At 51.3% G+C, this 25,250-nt stretch overlaps 2 protein-coding genes across 4 annotated transcripts in view; one reads left to right on the forward strand and one right to left on the reverse strand.

The window, feature by feature from the left end:
• Positions 1–25,250, reverse strand: part of fbxw4 (F-box and WD repeat domain containing 4) — a 606,291-nt gene that overhangs the window by 541,637 nt on the left and 39,404 nt on the right. The gene's annotated exons all lie outside the window — the stretch shown is intronic.
• Positions 1–25,250, forward strand: part of LOC147113274 (F-box/WD repeat-containing protein 4-like) — a 28,463-nt gene that overhangs the window by 1,875 nt on the left and 1,338 nt on the right. The window contains exons 2-4 of the mRNA XM_085994081.1: positions 14,084–14,179; positions 15,094–15,279; positions 20,241–20,373. Coding sequence (XP_085850207.1) covers positions 14,084–14,179; positions 15,094–15,279; positions 20,241–20,373 — 415 coding nt within the window. The remainder of the gene's footprint in view (positions 1–14,083; positions 14,180–15,093; positions 15,280–20,240; positions 20,374–25,250) is intronic.

Below are 25,250 nucleotides of genomic sequence, written 5' to 3' on the forward strand. Positions count from 1 at the left end.
TTTGTGTCAGATTGGCACATTTGGTAGCACTCTTGCCTCTGAGTTATATGGTTGTGGGTTCAACTCCCAATACATGAGCACACAATCTAGGTTGACACTGGGGGAGTGCAGCATGGTCAGAAGTGCCGTCTTTCGGGCGAGGTATTAAACCAAGGTCCCATGTTTTTGATTGGGTGGATGTAAAAGATCCCATTTGAAGAAGAGCTGGTTGTTGTCTGAGCACCAAAAAAACCCCAGATTAATTGGGTCATTCATCTCATTGCTGTTTGTGGGATCTTGCTGTGTCCAAATTGGCTGTTGAAACAGTGACTGTACTTCAGAGTGATTCATTGTCCATGGAGTGTTTCTCAGAAACGTGATAAGATGCTATACAAGTGCAGACTCTTTTCTTAACTGCAGAACCCAGTGAGCTCACAGAGACTGTCGCCCAATTCTCAAGATTTAAAATGGGAGAGCAGCACAGAGAGATTATACTGCTCTGAAACAAGACATGAAGTTTAAGTTAAAAGCTGCTGATGGATTGGAGTTTCAGCTTGCTACTGTAAGGATGTCCAAGCTTTTTGTCTTCATGGACCACTTGGGTTTGTACCATGGAGACTTGGAGGGCTGCACATAAAGTTTAAATCCATGTTCCCATTAATTTGCGTATATCTCAGATTGTTGGTACTAACAGATCTTGGTTCTGTTCTGATTTAGGAACCAATAATCCATAGTCTTTCAGATGAGATGTTAAACCGAGGTCCTGTCTGCTCTCTCAGGTGGACGTAAAAGATCCCATGGCACTATTTTGAAGAAGAGCAGGGGAGTTATCCCTGGTGTCCTGGACAATATTTATCCCTCAACTAACATCACTTTAAAAAAAAAAACCCAGATGATCTGGTCATTATCACATTGCTGTTTGTGGGAGCTTGCTGTGCGCAAATTGGCTGCCGTGTTTCCTACATTACAACAGTGACACTTCAAAAAGTACTTCGTTGGCTGTAAAGCGCTTTGGAATGTCCGGTGGTCGTGAAATGCGCTGTATAAATGCAAGTCTTTCTTTCAGTAAGGCAACAGTGGGAAGAACAGCCCTTTCCAAACCTGCAGTACCACAGAATTCAAACAATCTAACTAGCAAGTAATGGATATAAATACAAGTAGCACTGAGTTGCCTGGGCTTCGAGAGCTGGATAGGCAGTGCTTGGGACCCAGAAGTGGACTGATCTGATACCTCACCTCATTGGTGGCAAAGCCACAGGAGCAGTGAGCACAATACACGGGACATCAATTATACCCCAGGAGCTGTCATAACATATTCTGTCATACCGCATGTTAAAAATTAATCTGGTAAAGTTAATCCGGTAAAGAAGTAATAAAGCTGGGTTTACTGGTGCTGCATATCCCCTGTGGTTTGGTGGCAGTGTAGTTGGAAGTAGGGAGGGTGCTGAATGCAAGGTTGCAATGTTCCAGTAACTAGAACGTGATGCGGCATTACATTCAGAAAATAGCACTTTGTTACTCCAAATAAAAGCGGTGACTTGATACAGGTGCTACCGCCACCCTCTGGTACCTCACTTTGAGTGCACACCCTTTTGCTGTGGGCTTTGGCAGTCAGGGTCAGCAGACTATTTTATCTTGAGGGAGTCATTGTATCTTGCCCTGCCCCGACAGCTGAGTTGGCAACGGTGCTGTCTCCGTGGGGGGAAAAAAAAGACTTGCATTTCTACAGCGCCTTTCACGACCACCGGATGTCCCAGAGCGCTTTACAGCCAATGAAATACTTTGGAAGTGTAGTCACTTGTAATGTAGGAAACACGGCAGCCAAATATGCACACAGCAAGCTCCCATAAACAGCAATGTGATAATGACCAGATAATCTGTTTTAGTGATGTTGGTTGAGGGATAAATATTGGCCCTAGGACACCGAGGATAGCTCTCCTGCTCTTCTTCGAAATAGTGCCATGGGATCTTTTATGTCTTCCTGAGAGAGCAGACAGGGCCTCGGTTTAACGTCTCATCCGAAAGACGGCACCTCCGACAGTGCAGCGCTCCCTCTGCACTGCACTGGAGTGTCAGACTCGTTTTTTGTGTGATTTTTCTCAAGGGGAAACTAGGGATGGGCAATAAATGCTGGCCTTGCCAGCGACGCCCACATTCCATGAACGAATAAAAAAAAAGTCTCTGGAATGGGACTGGAACCCACAACCTTCTGACTCGGAGGCAGGAGTGCTGCCCACTGAGCCACAGCTGACACTTGTGGAACTGAGCCATGTGGAGTACGAGGGTCCTCGACTTGGATTCCGAGTTGGTGCTGATTTAGCTGCTCTCGGCTTGGACAAGCCTTTGGTCGCTATAGTTACCCTCAGCACCTCTGGGCTCTAGAGCAGACAGATCAGATGGGTTTCATTCCTGATCACCGTCCTGTAGAGTATCAGCAGAACACGCTCATCTCTTTGGGGGATTTCCCATCAGGGTTATTTTAATATTTGTGGTAATTACCCATTTGAAATGGATAGATTACCTCCAGCGTGAAAGCGACATCAGTCAGAAAATTCAAGGGTCCCATGTGTGGCATCAGACTCTGGTGCTTTGCGGTGCTAGTGAAATCAAACTGTTTTGACTTCAGAGAAGTTTTAAAGCTTCCCAAGTATTGAAAGTTTCTGAAGCTCCTGTATGGGGGGGGAAATGTTTTTGATTCCAGGACCAATTCAGCTTTATGCTGCTATGTCTGTTCAAATCATCAGCATCCAGTTGAAGTGCCTGCCATACCGTGCAGCATTCGGACTACAATTGACACGTGTTTGATGTTTCCACTGTCAATTTTAAAATCCTCATCCTTGGTTTCAAATCCCTCAATGGCCTCGCCCTTCCCTCTCTCTGTAACTTCCTCCAGCCCCACAACCCTTCGAGATCTCTGCGCTCCTCCAATTCTGGCCTCTTGCTCATCTTCGATTTTAATCGCTCTACCATTGGCGGCCGTGCCTTCAGCTGCCTGGGCCCTAAGCTCTGGAATTCCCTCCCTAAACCTCTCCGCCTCACTACCTCTGTTTCCTCCTTTAAGATGCTCCTTAAAACTACCTCTTTGACACCTGTCCTAATATCTCCTTATGTGACTCGTCAAAAATGTTTTTATTGATATCGCTCTTGTGAAGCGCCTTGAGATGTTTTTGCTATGTTGACTGTGCTATATAAATGTAAGTTGTTAGTCCTCAAGAAGGTTACATTTAGCTTGGGCTAATGCAGCGCCCACCTGCATGGTACTGGATCTTGTATGTGAAGTGGGAATCTGACTCAGGGTGAGGTATCAGTTATCCTGATGGTGTATAGGTTACTGCAGCATATGATTCAGTGCTGAGCCCTACAGAGTGAGAAAGTCCTGGTTTCAGTACCTGATTTGTGCTGAGTTAGCTGATAGATTGTGCTGCAGTTGGTTTCAACACTCCTAGAATCTTGCAGAGCAGAACAGAAGGAGGCCATTCGGCCCCTCGTGCCTGTGCCGGCTCTTTGAACGAGCTCTCCAATTAGTCCCACTCCCCCGTTGTTTCCCCATAGCTCTGCAAACTTTTCCTCCAAGTATTTATCCAATTCCCTCTTGAAAGTTATTATTGAATCTGCTCCCACCGCCCTTTCAGGCACCGCATTCCAGATCACAATAACTCGCTGCCAAAAAGAATGTTTCCTCATCTCCCCTCTGGTTCTTTTGCCAATTCCCTTCACTCTGTGTCCTCTGGTCACCGACCCTCCTGCCACTGGAAACAGTTTCTCCTTATTTACTCTATCAAAACCCCTCCTAATTTTGAACACCTCTTTTAAATCTCCACTTAACTTTCTCTGCTCCAAGGAGAACAACCCCAGTCTCTCCACATAACTGAAGTCCCTCATCCCTGGTACCATTCTAGTAAATCCGCTCTGTACCCACCCCTGTGGCTGAGGAGGGGAAATTCAGCCAGGGTCCTTGCTCCTGCTAGCTGTTCAATGAATGACCCCTGCTGGAAAGCAGTTTGTGTTGGGCACGGAAAGAATTGGGCTCAGCTGTGATGGTTTTCACAGTCGAATAGCCTGATACTCAACTATGTGGCCTCACACTTCTGGCTACCGACCATAGAGCACATATACCAGAAACGCTGTTTACGGAGGTCACGGACCATCATCAAAGACCCTACCCACCCCAGCCACAGTCTGTTCGCCCTCCTGCCATCTGGGAGACGCTACAGATGCATTCGCACCCGTACGACCAGATTTAGGAACAGCTTCTTTCCCAGGGCTGTCATCCTACTGAATTCCACAAATAAACTCTAAAGCCTGCACATCTGCCAATGCACTTTATTATGGTTATGTTTATGTTAATATACTACAAGCCAAATGAATGTTGAATGTTTAAATGTCTTAATCTAAACGTACACTCTCGGGAGCCGCAAGCCTACATTTCGTTGTACTGCACTTGTGCACTACCAATGACAATAAAGTTGATTATGATTATTATTATTATTAGAGTGAGATCCTGGGGTGGGGTGGGGGTGTGGAGTGTGTTGCCAGTGCCCGAGGAAACTGCTCCACCATCTCAGAGAAGAAGGTATAAAGGAGAGAAAGTTTGGAGACCAAAGATCTTTGAGAAGGAATCAGTTGTTAATTCACAAAATCGCTTTGCCTTTCAACCAACAAGCCCTCTTTCTGTCCCCCTTCCCCAACCTGAATCAACAGAGCCTGAGAAAGCAAATTATTTTCTCGTCTGGCTTTGATGATCACAAGAGCATAGACGTGGAATAGGTGACTTTAAGTCAGATGTCTAGGAATGCAATCACACTAAAAAAAAAGCGTCAAAAGATATAGAGGGCTTGGGGCAGATGGAGGGCGAGCGAAAGAAAGGAGAACGGCCTGAGGCTATAGCAAGGGGATGGGAAAATGGAGCGCTGGGGCAGATCTGTGTGCGAAGCGGCCACTGTAACGTGTGTTAACAGCTACGTGAGATGCTTATTTACAGCCTGAATCATTTTTAAGTGGCCTCAAGGAACAATGGCTTGAAACAAAAGCTTATGGGAATGTGGCTCGAAGGAGAAATGGAGGGGGGGGGGGGGTGGTTGGTGGTGTGGGTGGGTGGGGGGGTAGTGGAGGTGAGAATCATTGAACTGTTTTATTGTGTTGCGAGGTGTATGTTGCAATATTGTCAAATCCCAGCTAATGTCATTTAAGTGCAGGAACGCCCCCCACCCCAAGAAAAAGACCCTTTTCCTACCTCCGCGGCCCGCATGATGATAAACGTTTAAATTAAGATCTAAAACTATAGTTGCTGTTGTTTATCTAGGTGATTGGAGGATTATTTAAATGGCGCGCTACTCCACGCCGCCCTAGACCGAGCTGTCGTCGCGGCGCTTAACGTCTCTGGAGCTTGGTCACGTTAATTTCCCTCCCCGAAGGTGAGGCTCACCCATTCTTAAGCTTATTTTAAGTGGGGTACTGCACTACAGCTGCCCTCCGCATCCCTGGGGTAGCGAGGGGGCAAAGAATCAGCCAGAAGTTTCTGCTCCTGATTGAAATGTATGGATGTTGGGTGAGGGCAGGATCAGCTGGACTGCGAGGCCCCATGCAGTCGAGTAGCCCGCTAGCCAGGCGTGCCCGTTATAAAGAATGGTTACTTGGACACGAGGCTGACCCAGGGAACTGTACCCGGCACCAGCCAGCACCTGTGTCTTAAAGTAGGAGTGGAGGGAGGAGTGAGATAGGAACAGGAGGAGACCATTCAGCCCTCGAGCCCCTTCTGCCATTCAGTTGGATCATGGCTGATCTGTATCTTAACTCCATTTACCCGCCTTGGTTCTGTAACCCTTAATACCCTTGTATAACAAAAACCTATCAATCTCAGTTTTGAAATTTTCAATTGACCCCCAGCCTCAGCAGCTTTTTTTGGGAGAGTTCCCGATTTCCACCACCCTTTGTGTGAAGAAGTGCTTCCTGACATCACCCCTGAACGGCCTGGCTCTAATTTGAAGGTTCTGCCCCCTTGTTCTGGACTCCCCCCACCAGAGGAAATAGTTTCTCTCTATCAACCCTGTCAAATTCTTTAATCACCTTAAACATCTTTTTTTTTTAAAAAGTTATCTTATAAAAGATAAGTGTACATTATGATCAGCATTTTGGATGTTGCGGTTTTGACAATAAGGGCTGCACTTTTTCACCCTCCAGCTTTCACCCCTCCTGCTGCAGGAACTAGCTCTTGTTGGGGGAGGCGGGGGGGGGGGGGGAACGTTCGTGGGTACTGCCCATCCCCTGGTACCTTGCCCAGTTGCCAGTTCTTCATTTCTGAGCAGAGATGGCTCGAGGCTATTTAACCCAGAGGTGCCTAGCCCGCTCCCAGCTTTGCCCGATTTCCCCGCACGCTTGTGTCCACATTCCCGCAGATGTCACGGGACTGCGAGCAGGAGCGTTGACTAATTTTTCCCCTCCTAGCCCAGCGATACTGAGGGCAACTGTGACATAAGAATTAGGAGCAGGAGTCGGCCATACGGCCCCTCGAGCCTGCTCCGCCATTCAATAAGATCATGGCTGATCTTCGACCTCAACTCCACCTTCCCGCCCGATCCCCATTTCCCTCGATTCCCCTAGAGCCCAAAAATCTATCGATCTCGGCCTTGAATATACTCAAAGACTGCTGGGGCATCCCTGCCACCACCCTGGCTGGCTTCTACTAACGCAAGACTGCTCGGGAAATGAAACCCTGGTCTTTTATGGTCCAGTTAAACACCGCAGAGCGCAGGTGCTGCGTCTTTGTGAGGTTAGGAGAGGTGATCAAAAGCTTCTTCAAGGAGATGTGTTTTGAGCAGGGTTTTAAAGGTGGGGGGGAGGCGGCGAGGTTAAGGCTTTGGGCTGAAGGTTTTGCTACTAAAGGTGGAAGTGGAGAACCTTTAACATTCCTGCTCCCTGACTGTTCGATTGGGCTGACCCAGATATTCTGCTGATTTGGCACCTTGTTTGACTTTGAGATGAGATTCAAACTCCATGTGCTATTCATCACCAAGACTGCTTACTTTAACCTTCAGTAATATTGCCCAGCTCCAGAGCCTTCAACTCTCTCGGTCCCACTCTCTGATCTCCCACCCAACACCATGCTGCTTCTTGCCCTGCTTTTCAAGGCCTCTTTGCCCAAGCCTGCCCAGACTCTCCCACAAAGGTTTGCGAACCATTCCTTCCTCCGCTGTGCCCCCAGCACTGCCACAGCCCTTATCCATGCCTCTGACTTGATTTCCGACATTACAACAGTGACTACACTTCAAAAGTACTTCATTGGCTGTGAAGTGCTTTGGGACGCCCTGAGGTCGTGAAAAGCGCTGGAGAAATGCAAGTCTTTCTATCTTTCTTTTCCTTTCTCTCTCTCCCCCCCTTCTCGCTCTCTCTCCCCCCCTTCTCGCTCTCTCTCCCCCCCTTCTCGCTCTCTCTCCCCCCCTTCTCGCTCTCTCTCCCCCCCTTCTCGCTCTCTCTCCCCCCCTTCTCGCTCTCTCTCCCCCCCTCCTCGCTCTCTCTCCCCCCCCTCCTCGCTCTCTCTCTCCCCCTCCTCGCTCTCGCTCTCCCCCTCCTCGCTCTCGCTCTCCCCCTCCTCGCTCTCGCTCTCCCCCTCCTCGCTCTCGCTCTCCCCCTCCTCGCTCTCGCTCTCCCCCTCCTCGCTCTCGCTCTCCCCCTCCTCGCTCTCGCTCTCCCCCTTCTCGCTCGCTCTCTCCCCCTTCTCGCTCGCTCTCGCTTCTCCTTTTCTCCACACCCTCTGCCAGTTTCTTGACTTCATCAGCCACAAACTAACTCCTCCCAGAATCTGCACCCCGACACGCACAAAGCCTCATTCCTCCGTCCCCCACATCCTCACCGACCTACCCTGGCTCCCCGCCCTCCACAGCATCGAATTTAAAATCATCGTTGTCTACTGCAAATCCCTTCCTGGCCTCGCACCACCCGACCCCCCTCCTCCCGGCTCTTTGCAACCTTCTCCCACATGACACCCATTCTTGTGCCTTCTGATTCTTGGACACTGGCCTTTGTATCTCATCCTCCCTTCACTCTGCTATCAGTGGCAGCCTTCAGCTGTCTCAGCTCTGCTCTCAGGGACTCCCTCACTAAACCTCTCCGTCCTGCTGCTTTTCTGCCTGCTGTTAACATTCTCTTTGTCCTGGCGTTCTCTCTCTCTCTCTCTCTCTCTCTCAAAGGTTCCTTTTCCCCTCTGTGAAAGAACCTGCACAACTGCAACTTGCTGGTGATTGTCACATGGGACAGCAAGTTGCAAGAGAGAGCTTTAAGATACAACTTAGTGACCTTTTGTGCTTGAATGTAGTTTCAGACAGTACAGCGTTCTAGAGGTGCACCGTACGTTGAAGTGGTGAGGAGCAGTTTTTTGCCCCAATCGCCCTTCGTGATGTGGTGCTTAGCTCGGTTAAGCTGTTACATTTGTGCTGCAGCAGAGAAATTCTGGGCTAATTATTTCCATGACTATTGTATACAACTCCGAAGTAGCTGGTTCCAGAACCCGTGGGGAGGGCGGGGCGGGGGGGTAGGAGCAGGTTACCAGCTAGCTCTCTCATCTTAGGATAGTGACAGTGTCTGAAGCAGGTTGACCTGAAGGGAGAAGGTCGTGGGTTCAAGTCCCACTCCAGAGACTTGAGCACGTAATCCTGGTTGACACTCCAGTGCAGTACTGAGGGAGTGCTACACTGTCGGAGGTGACAACTTTTGGATGAGACGTTAAACCGAGGCCCCGTCTGCTCTCTCAGGTGGACGTAAAAGATCCCGTGACACTATTTTGAAGAAGAGCATGGGGAGTTCTCCCCGGTGTCCTGGCCAATATTGATCCCTCAACCAACATCACAAAAACAGATTATCTGGTCATTATCACATTGCTGTTTGTGGGAGCTTGCTGTGTGCAAATTGGCTGCCGCGTTTTGTACATTACAACAGTGACTACACTTCAAAAGTACTTCATTGGCTGTGAGCACTTTGGGACATCCTGAGGTCATGAAAGGCGCTATAGAAATGCAAGTCTTTTCTTTTAAGACCAAGTATCAAACTTCAACAATAATAACAGTCTCAGTTGACCATGCGATGCGATGGGATGAGTGAGCAGTCGGGCCGGATTTTGAGTAAGTCCTCAACGGACTCTCGACAGCACGCGACCGGGTCAAACGTCAACTCTCACTTGAGTGGGTCGTCGACAGCGAGGAAATTCTCTGCGCTATTCTGAGAGTGACTTTATGAAATCTGTGAAAATTTGCTGGGGGTGCTGAGGGACGAATAGGAGCATCTGATGGGGCTAGAAAATGTAAAGATTTATAAAGGACAGGGAGGCAGAACAGCAGTGAGATGTGTGAAATGTGACGGCGAGGTAGTTTGTCCTTCGAGGGCGTGGGGCTCCTGCTCTAGTCCAAAGGCAGGGCTTGATTTACAGTCTGCTGTGTGTGTGCTGATGCTCTATTGCTGGTGAACATATGTGTCTCACATTTGTTTCTGCACAACAGCAAATGGTAACTGCTTAAAATAAGTGACCTGCTTGCTGACCTCTGCACTTTGACCTAAATAGGTGTTTTATATTGGGTTTGGATGCGTTGGAGGGTCTCCGGTTACAAAAGATGTAACGCTGTATATTTTTCTTTTCAATCTCCCCTTTTCTGTCCTGAAGACACAGTTGGAGCTTCTGCTTGGACTGCAGGTATACTGTCTGTATCTCCTCCCAAGTGGCCATACCTCATGTAGGAGCCTGGACTGTGACTATCGGCAGAGGGGATCTCATTGAAACGTATAACATTCTGACAGGGCTAGACAGACTGGATGCAGGGAGGATGTTTCCCCTGGCTGGGGGGGTCTAGAACGAGGGGTCGCAGTCTTAGGATACGGGGTAGGACATTTAGGACTGAGATGAGGAGAAATTTCTTCACTCGGAGGGTGGTGAACCTGTGGAATTCTCTACCACAGAAGGCTGTGGAGGCCAAGTCACTGAATATATTTAAGAAGGAGATAGATAGATTTCTAGACACAAAAGGCATCAAGGGGTCTGGGGAGAGAGCAGGAATATGGTATTGAGATAGAGGATCAGCCATGATCATATTGAATGGTGGAGCAGGCTCGAAGGGCCGAATGGCCTACTCCTGCTCCCATTTTTTCTGTTTCTACTCACCCATGTAGTGCATCATGGAAGATCCTATCCTCACTTCACATCGACCTTCGGTCAATTTCTACGGTCGCTGCTTATTCCTGGGGAGTGGGAACCCTGGTCAATGATGCTTCCTCAGTGTCGGCCAAGCTCAGTGGGCAGCACGCTCGTTTCTGAGTCAGGATGTTGTGGGTTCAAGTCCCACTCCAGAGACTTGAGCACAAAATCCAGGCTGACACTCCCAGTGCAGTGCTGTACTGAGGGAGTGCTGCACTGTCAGAGGTGCTGTCTTTCAGATGAGACGTTAAACCGTGGCCCCGTCTGCCCTCGCAGATGGACGTAAAAGATCTCACGGCACTATTTCGAAGTAGAGCAGGGGAGTTCTCCCCGGTGTCCTGGTTTATCCCTCAGTCAACATCAGTAAAATAAAAATGATTATCTGGTCATTTCCTACATTACAACAGTGACTACACTTCAAAAGTACTTCATTGGCTGTAAAGCGCTTTGGGACATCCTGAGATTGTGAAAGGCGCTATAGAAATGAATATTCTTTCGTTTCTCCTCACTGTTTTGAACCCAGCGATTCTGAGGCAAATTGCAGTACTTTGAGTCGAGCTGAAAGCAGCACTGATCACGGATCGAAGCTGGGACCCATTTGCTCCGAGTGCTCGTGCAGCTCCGATTCTAACCCTTAACAAATCTTTTAACTCTTTTATTTTCATCCAAAGATGCTTGGCAAATGGCTTTTGACACCAGCTGGGATTCCCACTGCTGGTCCTGTCCTCTATTGTGGCTTCACTGATGGTTCGGCAGGTAGATCCAGATATGGAAGGCCATTCGACCCATAAAAAAAGACTTGCATTTCTATAGCGCCTTTCATGACCTCGGGACATCCCGAAGTGCTTTACAGCCAATTAAGTACTTTTGAAGTGTAGTCCCTGTTGTAATTTGTGCACAGCAAGCTCCCACAAACAGCAATGTGATAATGACCAGGTAATCTCTTTTAGTGATGTTGGTTGAGGGATAAATATTGGCTCCAGGACACCGGGGAGAACTCCTTTGCTCTACTTTGAAATAGTGCCGTGGGATCTTTTACGTCCACCTGAGAGCGCAGTCTCTGGAGTGGATACTCGAACCCACAACCTTCTGACTCCGAGGCGAGAGTGCTGCCCACTAAGCCACAGCTGACTCATCCTAGCTGCTCTGTCTGGAAAGAGCCCACAGTCACCACCTGACCCCATTGTGATATTCCGCTGTTATTAAAATGATTCTGAGGTCTTTGCCTCCATTGCTCTACCTGGACTCCTTTCCATACGGTCACCACTCAAATGTGTGAAGAAGAAATTCCTGAGTTTGCCTTTTTACAGATTTGAACCGGGATCTTGACGTGCCAGGAGTGTTGTACCAGTTAACTTTGCAAATAGCCTTTCTCCTACACAAAGCATTCCCGAGCTTGGCCGTGCTGTTTTGCGGAGGGATGGGAGATGGTGCATGGAAGGATGAGAGCTTGTGCTGGAGAAGGAGAAGTCACGGCAGTGGACGTTGCCCGTGAATGCCCGCTGTTTTGCTCGTGCACTGTTCCCTTGTACTCTTGCAGACTTTCTATTGCACTGCACGTATAAAGCGTAATAACGTTCTTAACGCATGCACGCTGATTAGGTGAATTGGCTCAGAGTATTCACAAAGACAAGAGGGGCAGTCACAGCACTGATGGCAGATCAGGAGACCGACGAGAAATGCTTCTCCATTACGGTCGATGAGTTTACATCTGCCAGTATTGATGATTGTGTGAGAAAGAAAGACTTGCATTTCTGTAGCGCCTTATCGCACCTCTCTGAAACGTCTCCAAGCACTTCACGTGCACTCAGTTACTTTTGAAGTGCAGTGACCGTTCTAGACTGATGTAGCAGGCATTTTTCCCACAACATGGTCCCACCCAAAGAAATGAGATGAGTGATTAGTTCATCTGTTTTTAGTCGTGTTGGTTGAGGGAGGAATGTTGGCCAGGACACGTGGACAAGACCTTGCTCAACAACAACGTGCATTAATACAGCATCTTTACCGTCGTAAAACGCCCCCAAGGCACTTCACAGGAACACAATCAGACAAAGATTGGCACCGAGCCAAAGAAGGAGACATTAGGAGAGCTTGGTCAAAGAGGTAGTATTTAAGGAGCTTCTTAAAGGAGGGGAGAGGCGAAGAGGATTGGGGCAGGAATTCCAGAGCTTTGGGGCTTAGATGGCTGAAGGCACGGCCGCCAGTGATGGGGTAAAGGAAGTGGGGTATGCACAAGAGGCCAGAGTTGGAGTCCTCTGAGGGTTGTAGGGCTGGAGGAGGTGATGGGGAGGGTCGAGGCCATGGAGGGATTTGAACACAAGGCTGAGAATTTTAAAATCAAGGTGTTGGTAGACCGGGAGTCATTGTAGATCAGCGAGCACAGGTGGTGATGGGTGAACAGGACTTGGTGCGAGTTAGGATACAGGCAGCAGAGTTTTGGATGAGCTGAAGTTCCTGGAGGGTGGAAGGTGGGAGGCCAACCAGGAAAACATTGGAATAGTCGCGTCTGGAGGTAATGAAAACCTGGGTGAGGCTTTCAGCAGCAGATGAGCAGAGGCAGAGATAGGAAATATTAGAGGTGGAAGTAGGCGATCTTTCTGATGAAGAGGATTTGGGGTCTATGTGTAGTGCATGGTATCTTTACTGCTCACCTGAGTCATCGGAACAGGCTGACAAGGCCTTAGTTTAACGTCTTAAAGTCTGGTACCTCCGACAGTGCAGCACTCCCTCAGTACTGCCCCTCCGACAGTGCAGCGCTCCCTCAGTACTGCCCCTCCGACAGTGCAGCGCTCCCTCAGTACTGCCCCTCCGACAGTGCAGCGCTCCCTCAGTACTGCCCCTCCGACAGTGCAGCGCTCCCTCAGTACTGCCCCTCTGACAGTGCGGCGCTCCCTCAGTACTGCCCCTCCGACAGTGCGGCACTCCCTCAGTTCTGCACTGTATTCTCAGCCTAGCTTATGTGCTCATTCCTGGAGTTGGGATGAACCCACAACCATCTGACTCAGGTGAGAGTGGTATTACCGAGCCAAGTTGACAACTGTGCGTCAGGAGCTGGCTGCGCTGGAGTAACACCAGTGCTTCTCAAGTCCCGCGAGTCCTGGTTTGATATTACTGTCCGGTTATTTCATCCCTTTTAGCGAGAGAGATGAGACTGAGAGAGATTTAATCCTGTCAGTCTGGATTTGATTCGAACACGGCTCTTGGAAGTGAGCGAACAGCGATCAAACCAGCTATGCCCGCCAGTCCATTTTTCACTCTCTTGAGACTTTGCACTGAGAGGCAATCCTCCCCTGTGGAATCCTTTAGCTTTGCTCTGTTTCCATTCTGTACCCAGAGTGTATCCTCTCTGTCTGATGCTGGTACAGGAGACTTTGGTTTATCCGGAGGTTGTATGTCCGGAAACCTCGATCTACCGGCAGAAATCGGGAGCCGTTTTGTTAGGTTTTTTTTCTTCTCGTGGCTTTTTTTTCAACAGTCAGGCTCTGGAAAGTCTCTCTGAAGCTGTTGCTAAGCTATAGAGACGCTTCCAAGGTACGGGCCGACTGTTTGAAGCTGTTGCTAAACAGCAGTGTTTATTGTCAGATACGGAGATGAAAACCTCCGTATGCTTCAACATTAACGCTGGTATGTCCGGCAGTTTTGATAGATCGGCAACAGCTCGGTCCCGTCGGTGCCGGATATAACAAAATTTCCTGTATTGGGAGATGACTTGAAGACGCAGGGGGTGAATTCTCCCCGGGCGGTTATGCAGAATGGGTGGTAGAGAATTGGCAGCCCATTTTACACTCCGCCCGACATTTTCTTTTCCATTTGAAGTCGGTGTAAAATGGGCTGCCGGTTTCGCTATCACCCATTTTCCATTGCACCCTGCTGTCTCTGACCCACTGCTGCAGGTGTTCAACTCTGTTCTGTGCTTGACTGTTTCAGGGCTCCTCACATTGCTCTGAAAGAGCGGGTGCAGGTCTCTCAGAACTGGCAGCGAGGGCGGTGTCGCCAGGAGATTTTGCTGAGGTGGAAGTGCAAGTAGGTGGCAGTTTTATTTTATCTTTATCCCCCCCGCCCCTTCTCAACATGGTGACGCATGCTGGGCCTTGGTTCCCTGGGCATTGGCTGCCCTTTGGTATGACTCTCGAGCAGCCATTCATCAGATGTCGGCAAAGTAAAGCTCTCTCTACATGGCCCTATAAAACACATACACGGCAAGTGCAGCACGGGTTAGATACAGAGTAAAGCTCCCTCGACACTGTCCCATCAAACACTCCCAGGGCAGGTACAGCACGGGTTAGATACAGAGTAAAGCTCCCTCTACACTGTCCCATCAAACACTCCCAGGGCAGGTACAGCACGGGTTAGATACAGAGTAAAGCTCCCTCTACACTGTCCCATCAAACACTCCCAGGGCAGGTACAGCACGGGTTAGATACAGAGTAAAGCTCCCTCTACACTGTCCCATCAAACACTCCCAGGGCAGGTACAGCACGGGTTAGATACAGAGTAAATCTCCCTCTACACTGGCCCATCAAACACTCCCAGGGCAGGTACAGCACGGGTTAGATACAGAGTAAAGCTCCCTCTACACTGTCCCATCAAACACTTGCAGGGCACCTACAGCGGATGTCCTTGGGGCGTGAAAGGCGCTATATAAATGCAAGTTCTTTCTTTATTAGGACTGGTTTTACCACAATTTACTAGCGGTTCTATACTGCTGTTTATGCTGAAGGCCACATTTTGAGTTCCTGATAATTAAAATAATAGTTGTTTATATAATTTGTGGAGCGCAGTCACTGTTGTTATGTAGTTAAATCTGTTGGTGAAACAGACGGTATTTTCCGCCCCAGTTTAAAGAAAGGATTCTGATGGTGAGGCTCGGTTTAAATGGAGACAGGTTACCCCATTTTGCTGCCTTTGTTGATATGACCGATTTAATTTCTCCCCAGTTTGTTGCCATGGTTACAGCTGGACGACCAGTGGCTCTACCTCTCCCAAGCAGCCGATATCCGAGCGTACCGGCTGAGAAAGAATGGTGTCGGCTTGCAGCAACGGCCTGTCTTCGTGTACACGGGCCACCGAGACGATGTCTGCCGGTTTGTCGTCAGTGAGTCGCATGTCATCAGTGGCGGAGGGTAAGAGCTCTGGACTACTGAGCGTGGACCAATGATTCGCTCCTGTCCAGTGCGGTAATGTGTGTTTCTTACAATGTACACTATACATGTACAGTTCCTGGTGCTAAATGGTTACACTGCCACCCGATACTATAAGGCTTATTTGTGTCTCAGTGTTAGTTACTGTATTTCCACAGTGTCGATAGGTTAAAAAGAACCATTTCATTTTAGTCTGATGCTGCTTGGCTCTTGTGTCCAACAGCTACGCTAACCCCTCTGGCTCCCTGCCTCCTGCTCGCCTCTCTCTGGCTCCCTGTCTCCTGCTCACCACTCTCTGGCTCCCTGTCTCCTGCTCGCCACTCTCTCTGGCTCCCTGCCTCCTGCTCGTCTTTCTCTCTGGCTCCCTGCCTCCTGCTCGCCACTCTCTCTGGCTCCCTGCCTCCTGCTCGTCCCTCTCTCTGGCTCCCTGTCTCCTGCTCGCCGCTCTCTCTGGCTCCCTGTCTCCTGCCCGTCCCTCTCTCTGGCTCCCTGCCTCCTGCTCGTCCCTCTCTCTGGCTCCCTGCCTCCTGCTCGTCCCTCTCTCTGGCTCCCTGCCTCCTGCTCGCCCCTCTCTCTGGCTCCCTGTCTCCTGCTCGTCCCTCTCTCTCTGGCTCCCTGTCTCCTGCTCGTCCCTCTCTCTCTGGCTCCCTGTCTCCTGCTCGCCCCTCTCTCTGGCTCCCTGCCTCCTGCTTGCCGCTCTCTCTGGCTCCCTGTCTCCTGCTCACCTCCTCTCTCTGGCTCCCTGCCTCCTGCTCGCCCCTCTCTCTCGCTCCCTGCCTCCTGCTCGTCCCTCTCTCTGGCTCCCTGCTTCCTGACCGTCCCTCTCTCTGGCTCCCTGTCCCCTGCTCACCCCCCTCTCTCTGGCTCCCTGTCTCCTGCTCACCCCCCTCTCTCTGGCTCCCTGTCTCCTGCTCGTCCCTCTCTCTGGCTCCCTGTCTCCTGCTCGCCCCTCTCTCTGGCTCCCTGCTTCCTGCTCGCCCCTCTCTCTGGCTCCCTGCCTCCTGCTCGTCCCTCTCTCTGGCTCCCTGTCTCCCGCTTGCTTCTCTCTGGCTCCCTGTCTCCTGCCCGTCCCTCTCTCTGGCTCCCTGTCTCCTGCTTGCCTCTCTCTGGCTCCCTGTCTCCTGCCCGTCCCTCTCGCTGGCTCCCTGTCTCCTGCTTGCTTCTCTCTCTGGCTCCCTGCCTCCTGCTCGCCCCTCTCTCTGGCTCCCTGTCTCCTGCGTGTCCCTCTCTCTGGCTCCCTGTCTCCTGCTTGCTCCTCTCTGGCTCCCTGTCTCCTGCTCGTCCCCCTCTTTCTGGCTCCCTGTTTCCTGCCTGTCCCTCTCTCTGGCTCCCTGTCTCCTGCTCGTCCCTCTCTCTGGCTCCCTGTCTCCTGCTCGTCCCTCTCTCTCTGGCTCCCTGTCTCCTGCTTGTCCCTCTGTCTGGCTCCCTGTCTCCCGCTTGCTTCTCTCTGGCTCCCTGTCTCCTGCCCGTCCCCCTCTCTGGCTCCCTGTCTCCCGCTCATCCCTGTCTCCTGCCCGTCCCTCTCTCTGGCTCCCTGTCTCCTGCCCGTCCCCCTCTCTGGCTCCCTGTCTCCTGCCCGTCCCTCTCTCTGGGTCCCTGTCTCCTGCCCGTCCCTCTCTCTGGCTCCCTGTCTCCCGCTTGCTTCTCTCTGGCTCCCTGTCTCCTGCTCGTCCCTCTCTCTGGCTCCCTGTCTCCTGCTCGTCCCTCTCTCTGGCTCCCTGTCTCCTGCCCGTCCCCCTCTCTGGCTCCCTGTCTCCTGCCCGTTCCCCTCTCTGGCTCCCTGTCTCCCGCTTGCTTCTCTCTGGCTCCCTGTCTCCTGCTCGTCCCCCTCTCTGGCTCCCTGTCTCCTGCCCGTCCCTCTCTCTGGCTCCCTGTCTCCCGCTTGCTTCTCTCTGGCTCCCTGTCTCCCGCTTGCTTCTCTCTGGCTCCCTGTCTCCTGCTCGTCCCTCTCTCTGGCTCCCTGTCTCCTGCTCGTCCCTCTCTCTGGCTCCCTGTCTCCTGCCCGTCCCCCTCTCTGGCTCCCTGTCTCCTGCCCGTCCCTCTCTCTGGCTCCCTGTCTCCTGCCCGTCCCTCTCTCTGGCTCCCTGTCTCCTGCCCGTCCCTCTCTCTGGCTCCCTGTCTCCTGCCCGTCCCCCTCTCTGGCTCCCTGTCTCCCACTTGCTTCTCTCTGGCTCCCTGTCTCCTGCTCGTCCCTCTGGCTCCCTGTCTCCTGCCCGTCCCCGTCTCTGGCTCCCTGTCTCCTGCCCGTCCCCGTCTCTGGCTCCCTGTCTCCGTCTCTGGCTCCCTGTCTCCTGCCCGTCCCTCTCTCTGGCTCCCTGTCTCCTGCCCGTCCCTCTCTCTGGCTCCCTGTCTCCTGCCCGTCCCTCTCTCTGGCTCCCTGTCTCTTGCCCGTACCTCTCTCTGGCTCCCTGTCTCCTGCCCGTCCCTCTCTCTGGCTCCCTGTCTCGTGCCCGTCCCTCTCTCTGGCTCCCTGTCTCCTGCCCGTCCCTCTCTCTGGCTCCCTGTCTCCTGCCCGTCCCTCTCTCTGGCTCCCTGTCTCCTGCCCGTCCCTCTCTCTGGCTCCCTGTCTCCTGCCCGTCCCTCTCTCTGGCTCCCTGCCTCCTGCCCGTCCCTCTCTCTGGCTCCCTGCCTCCTGCCCGTCCCTCTCTCTGGCTCCCTGCCTCCTGCCCGTCCCTCTCTCTGGCTCCCTGTCTCCTGCCCGTCCCTCTCTCTGGCTCCCTGTCTCCTGCCCGTCCCCCTCTCTGGCTCCCTGTCTCCCACTTGCTTCTCTCTGGCTCCCTGTCTCCTGCTCGTCCCTCTGGCTCCCTGTCTCCTGCCCGTCCCCGTCTCTGGCTCCCTGTCTCCTGCCCGTCCCCCTCTCTGGCTCCCTGTCTCCCACTTGCTTCTCTCTGGCTCCCTGTCTCCTGCTCGTCCCTCTGCCTCCCTGTCTCCTGCCCGTCCCCGTCTCTGGCTCCCTGTCTCCTGCCCGTCCCCGTCTCTGGCTCCCTGTCTCCTGCCCGTCCCCGTCTCTGGCTCCCTGTCTCCTGCCCGTCCCTCTCTCTGGCTCCCTGTCTCGTGCCCGTCCCTCTCTCTGGCTCCCTGTCTCGTGCCCGTCCCTCTCTCTGGCTCCCTGTCTCCTGCCCGTCCCTCTCTCTGGCTCCCTGTCTCATGCCCGTCCCTCTCTCTGGCTCCCTGTCTCCTGCCCGTCCCTCTCTCTGGCTCCCTGTCTCCTGCCCGTCCCTCTCTCTGGCTCCCTGTCTCCTGCCCGTCCCTCTCTCTGGCTCCCTGCCTCCTGCCCGTCCCTCTCTCTGGCTCCCTGTCTCCTGCCCGTCCCTCTCTCTGGCTCCCTGCCTCCTGCCCGTCCCTCTCTCTGGCTCCCTGTCTCCTGCCCGTCCCTCTCTCTGGCTCCCTGTCTCCTGCCCGTCCCCCTCTCTGGCTCCCTGTCTCCCACTTGCTTCTCTCTGGCTCCCTGTCTCCTGCTCGTCCCTCTGGCTCCCTGTCTCCTGCTCGTCCCTCTCTCTGGCTCCCTGTCTCCTGCCCGTCCCCGTCTCTGGCTCCCTGTCTCCTGCCCGTCTCTGGCTCCCTGTCTCCTGCCCGTCCCTCTCTCTGGCTCCCTGTCTCCTGCCCGTCCCTCTCTCTGGCTCCCTGTCTCCTGCCCGTCCCTCTCTCTGGCTCCCTGTCTCTTGCCCGTCCCTCTCTCTGGCTCCCTGTCTCCTTCCCGTCCCTCTCTCTGGCTCCCTGTCTCCTGCCCGTCCCTCTCTCTGTCTCCTGCCCGTCCCCCTCTCTGGCTCCCTGTCTCCTGCCCGTCCCTCTCTCTGGCTCCCTGTCTCCTGCCCGTCCCTCTCTCTGGCTCCCTGTCTCTTGCCCGTCCCTCTCTCTGGCTCCCTGTCTCCTTCCCGTCCCTCTCTCTGGCTCCCTGTCTCCTGCCCGTCCCTCTCTCTGGCTCCCTGTCTCCTGCCCGTCCCCCTCTCTGGCTCCCTGTCTCCTGCCCGTCCCTCTCTCTGGCTCCCTGTCTCCTGCCCGTCCCTCTCTCTGGCTCCCTGTCTCCTGCCCGTCCCTCTCTCTGGCTCCCTGTCTCCTGCCCGTCCCTCTCTCTGGCTCCCTGTCTCCTGCCCGTCCCTCTCTCTGGCTCCCTGTCTCCTGCCCGCCCCTCTCTCTGGCTCCCTGTCTCCTGCCCGCCCCTCTCTCTGGCTCCCTGTCTCCTGCCCGCCCCTCTCTCTGGCTCCCTGTCTCCTGCCCGTCCCTCTCTCTGGCTCCCTGTCTCCTGCCCGTCCCTCTCTCTGGCTCCCTGTCTCCTGCCCGTCCCTCTCTCTGGCTCCCTGTCTCCTGCCCGTCCCTCTCTCTGGCTCCCTGTCTCCTGCCCGTCCCTCTCTCTGGCTCCCTGTCTCCTGCCCGTCCCTCTCTCTGGCTCCCTGTCTCCTGCCCGTCCCTCTCTCTGGCTCCCTGCCTCCTGCCCGTCCCTCTCTCTGGCTCCCTGTCTCCTGCCCGTCCCTCTCTCTGGCTCCCTGTCTCCTGCCCGTCCCTCTCTCTGGCTCCCTGCCTCCTGCCCGTCCCTCTCTCTGGCTCCCTGTCTCCTGCCCGTCCCTCTCTCTGGCTCCCTGCCTCCTGCCCGTCCCTCTCTCTGGCTCCCTGTCTCCTGCCCGTCCCTCTCTCTGGCTCCCTGCCTCCTGCCCGTCCCTCTCTTGAGTCCCAGTCTACTCATTATGTGAGCACAGTCGTGACCGTGCATGGAAAAGTGTGCAGTAAAATCACGTTTCTCTCTCTCGGGAGCGCCGGTGATTCACAAGTGTCTATTCATGAGTCACTGCATTAAAAAAGAAATTCTTTGTTCTGGCTGGGATGTTGGGTGAGTCGTCTTACACACAGGTCACCTTCATGCGAGTATATACAGTAAGCCGAGTGACAAGACCGATGTACATTGCTAAGTTTATATTTGAAACTAATGCGACCCGTCTGCTTGGCAGGGATGGGAAGATCATTGTCTGCGACATTTGCAACTCGTTTTACGCAGCATACTCAGCGCATAATCAAGAGGTCAACTGCATCGACAGCCGAGGACACGTCATCGTTAGCGGCTCGAGGGACAAGACAGCGCGGGTAGGTGTGGAGAAGCAGCCTGGTGTTAAGCCCAGCCTGGCTGTTAATCTCGTCCCTATCGGGAGTGGAATTTGCACTATCTGTGAGAGAAGGAGTATTTTTAACTCTCCCCAAGGAGAAGATGAAGTCTTGGAATGCCAGCAATGTATTTTCTTGTTTTCACCTTCAGCTTTTTAGATTGGGTTAGATCAACAGACAATTGTAGATTAATACACAACAAGGAGTGAATCATGGGGGGGGTGGGTGTTGAGGTTTATGTTATCACAGAATCACACAGCACAGAAAGAGGCCATTCGGCCCATTGTGCCTGTGCCGGCTCTTTGAAAGAGCTCTCCAATTAGTCCCACTTTTTCCCCCCCCCCCCCCCCCGCCACCTCTTTCCCTAGAGCCTGCACATTGTTCCTTTTTAAGTATATATCTAATTCTCTTTTTAAAGTTAAAAATGAATCTGCTTCCAGGCAGTGCATTCCAGATCGCAACAACTTGCTGCATAAAAGGGGAGGGTTTAAACTAATTTGGCAGGGGATGGGCACCAGGATGTAACATTAGAAAGGGGAAATAAAGTGCTCAAAGGATTGGGAGAGGCAGAGAGCGCTAAAGTAAACAAATAGTAAGGTATTAGGTGGGGTCCCACTAAGAGAGAATACGGGATGGTCTAAGGTGGGTTTACAGTGTATGTATGTGAACGCACAAAGCACAGTAAACAAGGTCAGTGAGCTGCAGGCACAAATAGCCACATGGGAATATGATTTTGTGACAATAACTGAGACCTGGCTCAAAAAAAGGCAGGATTGGTATTAAATATTCCTGGTTATAAGGTGTTAGGGAAGGAAAGATAGGAGGTGGTGTGGTAGTATTGGTTAAGGAGAATGTTACAGTGCTGGAGAGAGAGGATGTCCTGGAGGGCTCAAGGCCAGTATCCATATGGCTAGAGTTAAGAAATAACAGAGGTGCCATTACACTACTGGGTGTATTCTATAGACCATCAAATAGTGGGAAAGATATAGAGGAGCAAATTTGCAGAGAAATTACAGAGAGGTGCAAGAGCTATAGAGGAGTGATAATGGGGGACTTCAACTATCCTAATATAGACTGGGATCATAATAGTGTTAAGGGCAGAGAAGGAGAATAATTTCTGAAGTGTGTTCAGGAGAACTTTCTTAATCAGTATGTTTCCGGCCCGACGAGGGAGGAGGCATTGCGAGATCTGGTTCTGGGGAATGAGGCAGGTCAAGTGGAGCAAGTGTCAGCAGGTGAACATTTAGGGAACAGTGATCATAATATCATAAAGTTTAGATTATGGAAAAGGACAGGGAGCAATCTAGAGTAAAACTGTTTAACTGGGGGAAGGCCAATTTCAGTGGGATGGGATCTAACCCGGGTAAACTGGAATCGAAGATTGGCAGGCAAAACTGTAATGGAACAATGGGCTGCCTTTAAAGAAGAAATAGTTCGGGTACAGTCGCGGTACATTCCCACAAGGGAGAAAGGTCGGGCAACTAAAGTCAGAGCCCCCTGGATGACGAAACAGATAGAGGATATGATGAAGCAGAAAAAGAGTGTGTATGACAGATGTCAGGTTGCAAATACATCTGAGAATCAGGCTGAATATAGAAAGGTCAGAGGAGAAGTGAAAAAGAAAGTAAGAGGGGCAAAGAGAGGGTATGAGAATAGAATGGCAGCCAACATAAAAGGTAATCCAAAAGTCTTCTATAGGCATATAAATAGTAAAAGGTTAGTAAGAGGAGGGGTGGGGCCGATTAGGGACCATAAAGGAGACCTATGCATGGAGGCAGAGGGTATGACTGAGGGACTAAATGAGTACTTTGTATCTGTCTTCACCAAGGAAGAGGATGCTGCCATAGACATAGTGAAGGAGGAGGTAGTGGAGATACTTGATACGATAAAAATTGATAAAGAAGAGGTATTAGAAAGGCTGGCTGTACTTAAAGTAGATAAATCACCAGGAGCGGATGGGCTGCATCCTAGGATGCTGAGGGAATTGAGGGTGGAAATCGCGGAGGTACTGGCCATAATATTCCAATCCTCCATAGATACGGGGGTGGTGCCAGAGGACTGGAGAATTGCAAATGTTACACTATTGTTCAAAAAAGGGTGTAAAGATAAACCCAGCAACTACAGGCCAGCCAGTTTAACCTCGGTAGTGGGGAAGCTTTTAGAAACAGTAATCGGGGACAAAATCAACAGTCACTTGGATAGGGGTGGATTCATCAAGTAAAGCCAGCACAGATTTGTTAAAGGCAAACCGTGTTTAACCAACTTGATCGAGTTTTTTGATGAGGCAACAGAGAGGGATGATGAGGGTAATGCGGTTGACGTAGTGTACATGGATTTCCAAAAGGTGTTCGACAAAGTGCCACATAACAGGCTCGCCAGCAAAGTTGAAGCAGATGGAAATTTAACATAGAAAAGTGTGAAGTGATGCATTTTGGTAGAAAGAATGAGGAGAGGACATATAAAACTAAATGGTACAATCCTAAAGCGGGTGCACGAATAGAGAGACCTGGGGGTATGTGTGCATAAATCGTTGAAGGTGGCAGGGCAGGTTGAGAAAGCGGTTAAAAAGGGTTACGGGATTCTGGGCTTCATAAGTAGAAGTATAGAGTACAAAAGTGTGGAAATTATGATGAACCTGTATAAAACACTGGTGAGCCCCAACTGGAGTACTGTGTTCAATTCTGGGCACCACACTTTAGAAAGGATGTGAAGGCCTTAGAGAGGGTGCAGAAAAGATTTATGAGAATGATTCCAGGAATGAGGGACTTCAGTTACATTGATAGACTGGAGAAGCTGGGGTTGTTCTCCTTGGAGCAGAGAAGACTGAGAGGAGATTTGATAGAGGTGTTCAAAATCATGAGGGGTAGATGGAGAGAAACTGTCCCCATTGGCAGAAGGGTCGCGAACCAGAGGACACCGATTTAAGGTGATTGGCCAAGAACCAAAGGCGTGTAAGGGAAAACGTTTTTTACACAGCGAGTGGTTAAGATGTGGAATGTACTGTATGAAAGGATGGTGGAGGCCGACTCAATTTTATCTTTCAGAAGGGAGTTAGAATAAGTATCTGAAGAAAAGAAAATTGCAGGGCTACGGGGAAAGGACGGGGGAGTGGGACTAGCTGAGAGTCAGCATGGGCTTGACAGGCCGAATGGCCGCCTTCCGTGCTGTAACCATTCTACATTTCTATGATTCTGAAAAAATCCTCATCTCCCACCTGATCATTTGCCAATTATCATAAATCTGTCCCCTCTGGTTACTGACCCTCCTGCCAGTGGAAGCAGTTTCTTATCTACCCTATCAAAACCCCATATAATTTTGAACACCTCTATTAAATCTCCCCTTAATCTTCTGTACTCTAAGGAGAACAATCCCACCTTCTCTCGGCTCTCCATGTAACTAAATTGATCATTTTTCAACTTCATTGTAACGGTGACTTTTAAAATCCCATCTCTCTGAGCAGAAAGGTCGATCCCCAGTCTGTGTCGAGTTACTTGGGGACTGCCTTGGTCTCGGTGCCCCTGGACTAAAGAAAGGGGGCAATAAAAGAATAGCCAGGATAATTGCTCCTGATCGCTATCGATTGACCCCCGTTGCAAAGTTTGCATCTCATCAGCCATCCCGTGGCCTGTCATAAGAACATAAGAAATAGGAGCAGGAGTCGGCCATTCGGCCCCTCGAGCCTGCTCCGCCATTCAATAAGATCATGGCTGATCATCGACCTCAACTCCACTTTCCCGCCTGATCTCCATATCCCTCGATTCCCCGAGAGTCCAAAAATCTATCGATCTCAGCCTTGAATATACTCAACGGTTCAGCATCCACAGCCCTCTGGGGCAGAGAATTCCAAAGATTCACAACCCTCCTCATCTCAGTCTTAAATGGCCGACCCCTTATCCTGAGACTGTGACCCCTAGTTCTAGACTCTCCAGCCAGGGGGAAACAACCTCTCAGCATCTACCCTGTCAATCCCCCTCAGAATCTTATATCTTTCAATGAGATCACCTCTCATTCTTCTAAACTCCACAGAGTATAGATAGGCCCATTCTACACAATCTCTCCTCACAGGGCAGCCCTCTCATCCCAGGAATCAATCTAGTGAACCTTCGTTGCACTGCCTCCAGTGAGTGAGATTGACAATTTACGCCAAATCAGGGTCCGTTTTGCATTGTGGGTCCCTGTCCATGAACAAGTAACTATGCTGAGATTGCCCCAAGTTCATTTCACATGGGACTCTCGCAGTCAGCAGGCAGAGGGGATTTTCGTCGTCTCAGCCGAGGTCTGGATTTGAGCTCGGGTCACAGAGGTGAAAGGCCAGTGTCAAACTATTGTGCCACCCAAGCTTCACCCGCCCTCTTACTAAATGTATCTCTTTTTTTGTCTATATCGCGCGTTTCAGAAGCTGCATTTTCTCTTGAAAGAGAAGGCTGAGGGATGACCTAATAGAGGTATTTAAAATTGTGAATGGTTTTGATAGAGTAGACACAGAGAGAGTGTTTCCATTGTGGGGAAGAGCAAAACTAGAGGCCATCAATATAAGATAATCACCAATAAATCAAATAGTGAATTCAGGAGAAACTTCTTTACCCAGAGAGTGGTGAGAATGTGGAACTCGCTGCCATAGGGAGAGGTTGAAGCGAATAGTATAGGTGAATTAAGGGGAGGCTGGATAAGCATATGAGGGAGAAGGGAACAGAGGGTTATGCTGATGGAGTTAGATGAGGAAAGACACGAGGCGGCTGCTTGGGCCGAATGGCCTGTGTCTATGCTGTATATCTTATGCATTACAAGCAGCGCAAATTAATTTTGCTGATTCTCTGAACTCGTGAAATTTCATAGCAAAGGGGAAACTAGCTTTTCCC

This window comes from Somniosus microcephalus, chromosome 8 (genome assembly GCF_052327205.1).
Source record: "Somniosus microcephalus isolate GS21.2 chromosome 8, FLI_Smic_1.0, whole genome shotgun sequence".
NCBI classification, from domain to species: domain Eukaryota; kingdom Metazoa; phylum Chordata; class Chondrichthyes; order Squaliformes; family Somniosidae; genus Somniosus; species Somniosus microcephalus.